This window comes from Lipotes vexillifer, unplaced genomic scaffold (assembly GCF_000442215.2).
Source record: "Lipotes vexillifer unplaced genomic scaffold, Lipotes_vexillifer_v1.1 scaffold103, whole genome shotgun sequence".
Taxonomy (NCBI): Eukaryota; Metazoa; Chordata; class Mammalia; order Artiodactyla; family Lipotidae; genus Lipotes; species Lipotes vexillifer.
The window spans coordinates 1,161,418-1,168,140 of NW_006797029.1; the positions used below are offsets into that span (position 1 = coordinate 1,161,418).

Below are 6,723 nucleotides of genomic sequence, written 5' to 3' on the forward strand. Positions count from 1 at the left end.
TTTTCAAACTTACTGGGTTTTATGAATCACCTGGCATTCTTGTTAACAATACAGATTTCCAGGTGACTCCGGTGTAGATCCCGATTCTGTGGGTGTAGGAAGCAGCCTGGGAATCGGTATTTCATAGGTTCGGTGGCGCCTAGCCCCACTTGGCAGGGAGAAACCGTTCCGCCCGCCTGCTAATGGACCTGGCGCTAGTGGGCGGTGGGCATACCCGATCAGCCCCGGCCGGCTCGGGGAAGCCCACCACGAGGTGGGAGGACCGCCCCCCTCCACGGTCAGCACAGTAAATTCAACCAAACTAGCGCGACAGTCACCCCCCTTCCCCGGAACTGGCCTCTTAAGCCACTTTCAGAGAGGCCCTGAATGGCAGAAATCTAAACGAGAGGAAATAATTACGGCACTAGGTGATTAATTCTAGGCGACTTAAAACCGCGCAGACTCGTCTTTAGGGCCTCCCCTCCCGTCCCAGGTGTCTACCAGCGCTCTTTCCCCGCCTCCTTCAGAGAACGCGAAGAAGAGAAGAATCGCGAGATACAGACGCGGGGCGTGGCCCCACCCCGACCAGTGGAAACAGAGGGCTTAGCACTGAGCCTTTCTTTTATTGGCCCAGGGTCCCCAGGCCCGGTCTAGCAGTACTGAGGCGGAAGTCGCGCGGGCGCCTGAACGCGCGCTGAGCCACGGGTCCTGCAGCCTCCAAGCCGCCGTTATGGTGCGGAAGCTTAAGTTCCACGAGCAGAAGCTACTGAAGCAGGTGGACTTCCTGAACTGGGAGGTCACCGATCACAACTTGCACGAGCTGCGCGTGTTGCGGCGTTATCGGCTGCAACGGCGCGAGGACTACACGCGCTACAACCAGCTGAGCCGTGCTGTGCGCGAGCTGGCGCGGCGCCTGCGGGACCTGCCGGAGCGCGACCCGTTTCGCGTGCGCTCCTCGGCCGCGCTGCTGGACAAACTGTATGCTCTCGGCCTAATCCCCACGCGCGGGTCTCTGGAGCTCTGCGATTTCGTCACGGCCTCGTCCTTCTGCCGCCGCCGCCTGCCCACCGTGCTCCTTAAGCTGCGCATGGCACAGCACCTCCAGGCCGCCGTGGCATTCGTGGAGCAGGGTCATGTGCGCGTGGGCCCCGACGTGGTCACCGACCCCGCCTTCCTTGTCACGCGCAGCATGGAGGACTTCGTCACCTGGGTTGACTCGTCCAAGATCAAGCGGCACGTGCTGGAGTACAATGAGGAGCGTGATGACTTCGATCTGGAAGCCTAGCGGGTCTTCCCTCGCCAGGACTGCATTTTATTGATGGGGAAGCTGAGACCTTGATGCCTGAGATTCTGTGAAGGCGCCCTCCCCAAGAGTGTGTCAGCCAAGAACTTGGCTCCTCAGCTACAGGCCCTCACAGAGCCAAAGGGTACGCCCTTTTTCCACAAAATTTTCTTGGCCTTTGGATAATTGGTAATTAAATGACTGCCTTAAGAGACAATGGGAAGCGGTTTTGCGCTGCCCTGGGGAATTGTTACATTCTTGTACCTGAAACATTGTAGTGTGAAAGCAATGACTTTTGGCTGGGGGGGTGGGGGCTACCCCCGTCCCCAGCTTTCCTTTCATTTCTTTGTAGCAGGACAGTTTAGTTTAATTTGTATTTAACCCGAATTCTTGCGCTTGTTCGTGATTAAGCTGTGTACAGATGTTGGAGAGTTTGGTCTCAAGTTTTCATAAAGTGGATGAGATTTTAGTGTTCAGAGTCCTTTCTCTTGTTTAAAGGAATGCTCTCCTAATGCCAATAAATGGCCTAACTGCTCTTTAAGTGCAAATTTCTGTCTGGGTCTCTCACATAGGGTCACATCTATAAGTCTCCCTGGCTCAGGAATCCAGAGAAGACTAGAGACAGCAGCGATCTGCCTGTGGATGAAGCCTGCAGCAGAGCCTGCGTGTGGAGGTTGCAGAATGTTGTACAGGGCTGGGCAAATTTGTCAGTTTACCAATCCCTTCCTTGGAATGAGTGTTTTGGCAGAGCTCTTCCCCACAGGACTTCCTGTTGATATTCCAGCCCCAGGAAATACCATATTAGAGGGCTGAAGTGTTTGCTTGCCTAAGGAAATAATCACCCTGTAGCTTGGCCATCTAGCGGTTAGAAGTGGCCCAGGAGGTTCCTGGAAACTTCTTATGAGTGGAGCCCTCAGGAGGCCCGAGGGCTGCCTTCCCGGAGCAGCACCTGCACAGCCTCTGCCCATCACAGCCTGCCATGGCTCCCTGCTCAGCCTTTAATTTAGAAAGAGATTAATTCTAATTCCCCAGTTGGAATGGGTTTTACTGAAAGAAGCAAAGGATGGGTTGGGAGTCAGGGAGCCTAGCCTGATGACAGTGGAGGAATGTGAAGCAAGAAGATCTGCTCTAATCCACCCCCCTCACTGGAAGGGAGAGTAGGGAGACTACCTCATTTATCCAAGACTTCTACAAGGAGAATAATAGAATGCCAGGACCAATGGATTGCTTTTATGTGTGCCGTCTCCATTTCCCAGGTGTAAGGCAGCATTTGGTGAAGAAACAAAGGAAGGTGACACTGGGGATGACAGTAATAGCAAATGCTTCTACTGTATGTCAGGCACTAAATGCATTACATATCTTAATCCATTTAATCCAACAATCCAATGACATGGGGAACCCAATTCTGTACTTTTCAGATGAGGGAACAGAGGCAGAGATGGGTCCAACTGCCCCAGATTGTATAGCCAAGAAGTGGTGGAGCTGGAATGCTCCTTTAAGAGTCGTGTGAACATTGGCACAGCCAGCCCAAGGGATACATCAGGATTTAGAGAGAGTCCCTGAATCAGTTTCCAAGCCAGCAGAGAAGCAGCAGCACTAGCCAATATTGTTGGTCCCCACCAGGGTGCTGTGTAAAGGTTTGAACAAGGAGCAGGCACTGAGCTGCTAAGCCTTGGCTAACATTCATTGAGGCCCTGCCTGTGCTAGGCTGCCATTTGCTCTTCCCAACAACCCTGACGGGTAGGTGGTTTCATTCACCTTTTCAGTTTGGCAAACAGATTTGGGACAAGAACTTGTCCAAGACTGTGGTTCAAGTCCAGGCTCATGCAACTCCAAAGGCCATGTTTTTTTTCAGTGCCATTCCTTTAGGAGAGGAAGGAGAGAGAATCCCATTCATCAGCTCTGGTGGCTGGGCATAATCTTTGCCCATTTGAGGAGGGCTCCCAGGATTAGGGATCTCATCGGGGAAGAGTTTGGTGGCTCTAGAAAGCAGGAACCCCCTGCGGCTCCAGCTCTCACCAGGCCCCACAGGGCAAGACAGGTAAACTGGTCCTTTTGGTGTAGTTGAATCCTGCCCTTATCACCCAAGCAGATACAACTTCAAAGTTCGCTTGAAGGAAACTGGGTTTAGGAACTTAGGAGTAAAATTCAAGATTCTTCAGAAAAGCTATTCCTTTTCTCCTTTGGGGGAAAATGAGAAAGAAATGACTTACCAGAACCTGTAAGCAGAAACTTTGGGCTTTAAAAAAAATAATAAAATTGGGGACATCCCTGACGGTCCAGTGGTTAAGACTCTGCGCTTCCAATGCAGGGGGTGCGGGTTTGATCCCTGCTCAGGGAACTAAGATCCCACATGCCGTGTGGTGTGGCCAAAAAAAAATTTTTTTTTAATTAAAATAAAAAATGAGGGACTTCCCTGGTGGTCCAGTGGTTAAGACTCTATGCTACCAATGCAGGGGGCACAGGTTCAATCCCTGGTTGGGGAACTAAGATCCCGCATGCTGCACAGGGCAACCAAAAAGAATAAAAAATATAACTGCAAGACAAGCGATTCAGAAGGAGGCTAAAGCCAGACTGCCAGGTCTGGATTGGGGCTTCTTTGCCTAACTAGCTGTGTAACATTGATTATTTTACTTAGCCTCTCTGTGCCTCCATTTTCCTTGTCACATATATATGGTAATAGAGGGTGGGAGGAAAGAATGCAAAATTATTGTTTAATGGGTCCAGAGTTTCTATTTGGGGCAATGAAAAAAATTTGGAAATAGTGGTGGTGATTGCACAACATTGTGAATATAATTATTACCACTGAATTGTACACTTAAAAATGGCTAAAATGACAAATTTTATGTTTTATATATATATTTACCACAGTTTTTAAAAAGTGAAAAAAAGGGGGATGGGTAATAATAGTACTGACATTAAAAATTATAGAGAGGGACTTCCCTGGTGGCACAGTGGTTAAAACTCCGTTCAGTACCTGGTCCAGGAAGATCCCACATGCCGCGGAGCAACCAAGCCCGTGTGCCACAACTACTGAGCCCACATGCCACACAACTACTGAAACCTGCACGCCTAGAGGCGGTGCTCTGCAGCAAGAGAAGCTGTCGCAATGAGAAGCCCGTGCACTGCAACGAAGAGTAGGCCCCGCTTGCTGCAACTAGAGAAAGCCTGCACACAGCAACAAAAGACCCAACGCAGCCAAAAATAATTAATCAATTAAAAATTATAGAGAGAAGTAAATGGCATAATTCCTACAAAGCCCTTAGAGAAGCTCCTTGCGTGTCATAAAACCCCAAAGCTGAGCTCCCCACCTGCTATCTCTCCCCAGGCCCCAGAAGAAGTACAGGGAGCTAAACATTTTACAACAAAAAAGCCTAATGGATTAAAAAAATGTAAACACAGTGGGCAGCAGGGCAAATTGGTACCTTTCAGGAGAGCAGTTTTACAACATGTATCAAGAACCTTAGAAACATACATTATATACCCTTTGACCTAGAACTGCCACTTTCAAGAATTCAGCTTAAGTAAATTATGGATATTTGCAAAAAATTAACTGCAAGGATCTTCATCCCTGTGTTTATAACACAATATAACAGAGAAAAATTGAAAATGTATCCACAAGGGACTGATTAAATTACTAGATAGCCTTATGATGAAGCTCAACTATTAAAAATTATTGTAGCAAGATAGTTAAGGACTCAAAAAGTTAACAGTTGGGCTTCCCTGGTGGCGCAGTGGTTAAGAGTCCTCCTGCCAATGCAGGGGGACACGGGTTCGTGCCCCGGTCTGGGAAGATCCCACATGCCGCGGAGCGGCTAGGCCCGTGAGCCATGGCGACTGAGCCTGCGCGTCCAGAGCCTGCGCTCCGCAGTGGGAGAGGCCACAACAGTGAGAGGCCCGCATACCACAAAAAATAAAATAAATAAATAAATAAGTAATGGTGTGTAACAAACCCAACCCAAAACTCAAGAGCTAAAACAATAAGCATTTATTTAGCTCATGAATTTGCAGGTCGGCTGGGCACTTCAGATCTTTGCTGGGCTCACTTAGAGTTTGTGATTGAATGTGTGCTGGATTAATGACTCTGCTGACCTTGACTGTGCTTGCCCTTAAGTCTGGGGGTAGGCTGGCTGGCTGTCAGCTGGTCTAGGATGGCTTGGCTGGGGTAACTGTGGCAACTTGGCTGGGATGCATTTGTCTCATCCTTCAGCAGCAGCAATTAACCTGCATGACATTTTAATATTACTCTCAAGTTGCCTGTGGTGGTTATGACTACCCAAGAGAGTGGCTCAGGCACAATGGAAAACTAGCTATATCACCACCATGGCCCCCAGGATGAGACCCTGCATACAGTAGGTAATTAATAACTGCTTCAAATTCAGCCTCTTTGTTGTGACCAGCTAGGCTGGGATCAAAGGTGAGGCAAGGGAGGCACCTAGGGCACTTGTCAGACCTCAAGAATGAGCACCTCCTTAAATTTTGCACCCTAGGTCCTAAAACTGTACCCTTCACATTGGGACTTGAACCCATGTGCCGGGACTCGAAACTGGCCAAAACCCATGGTCTTCCAACTGAGATCACACACCTGGTTTCAGGACTTAATGAAGCTCAGGCTCTTGATGTCTCATCGCAGAAAGAGTTCAGTGAGACACAAAGTGATAGGTGAGAAGTGGATTTATTTAGAGAGAAACACACTCCACAGACAGAGTGTGGGCCATCTCAGAAGGTGAGAAAAGGCACCAAGGTATGGGTTGTCAGTTTTTATAAGGGTGGGTAATTTCTTTTTTTTCTTTTTTGAATTTTATTTTATTTATTTATTTATACAGCAGGTTCTTATTAGTTATCCGTTTTAAACGTATTAGTGTATACATGTCAATCCCAATCTCGCAATTCATCCCACCACCACCACCGCCCCCCCCACTCCCCTGCCACTTTCATAGGGGTGGGTAATTTCATAGGCTGATGAGTGGGAGGGGTATTCCAACTATCTCAGAAAGGGGCGAGGATTTCCAGGAATTGGGCCACCTCCACTTTTTGATCCTTATGGTGGGTCTTGGAACTGTCACAGCGCCTGTGGGTTGCCATTTAGCTTGCTGATGTGTTACTGTGAGCATATACTGAGGCTCAAGGTCTAGTGCGGTTGACTTGTCTGCCATCTTGGACCCATTTGGTTCTAATCAGTTTATGTCATGTCCTCAGGCTATGTCATTCTTTCAAAGGTTGTGCCCTGCCCCCTTCCCTCCTGTTTCACTCCATTTGCCTCTCCTTAGCTCCAGCCCTGGTGATAGGCATGGTGCTCTCTAAGCAAGGGAGAAATGAGTACAGAGGAGGCACGGTCCCTATCCTGAGAGGACAGAGGCTACAGTAAACTGGCTACTTACATCTCTGGATTCAGCTCTGGGCTCGGCCAGCCAAGCCACGCCTCATGCTGTGTTTCCCAAGGTCTGGTCATTCTGAACCAT

The 6,723-nt window shown here is 48.9% G+C and overlaps 1 protein-coding gene across 1 annotated transcript; it reads left to right on the plus strand.

Annotated features, from left to right (window-relative positions):
* The first annotated feature begins 670 nt into the window (after nt 1–670).
* Nucleotides 671–1,793, plus strand: IMP3 (IMP U3 small nucleolar ribonucleoprotein 3). The gene has a single exon (XM_007469169.1). The coding sequence runs from the start codon at nt 710–712 to the stop codon at nt 1,262–1,264; it is 555 nt and encodes a 184-aa protein (XP_007469231.1). The 5' UTR covers nt 671–709; the 3' UTR covers nt 1,265–1,793.
* Nucleotides 1,794–6,723: the final 4,930 nt, after the last annotated feature.

Coding starts and splice junctions, on each gene's coding strand:
- IMP3 (XM_007469169.1), top strand. CDS start 710: ATGGTGCGGAAGCTTAAGTTCCACGAGCAGAAGCTACTGAAGCAGGTG.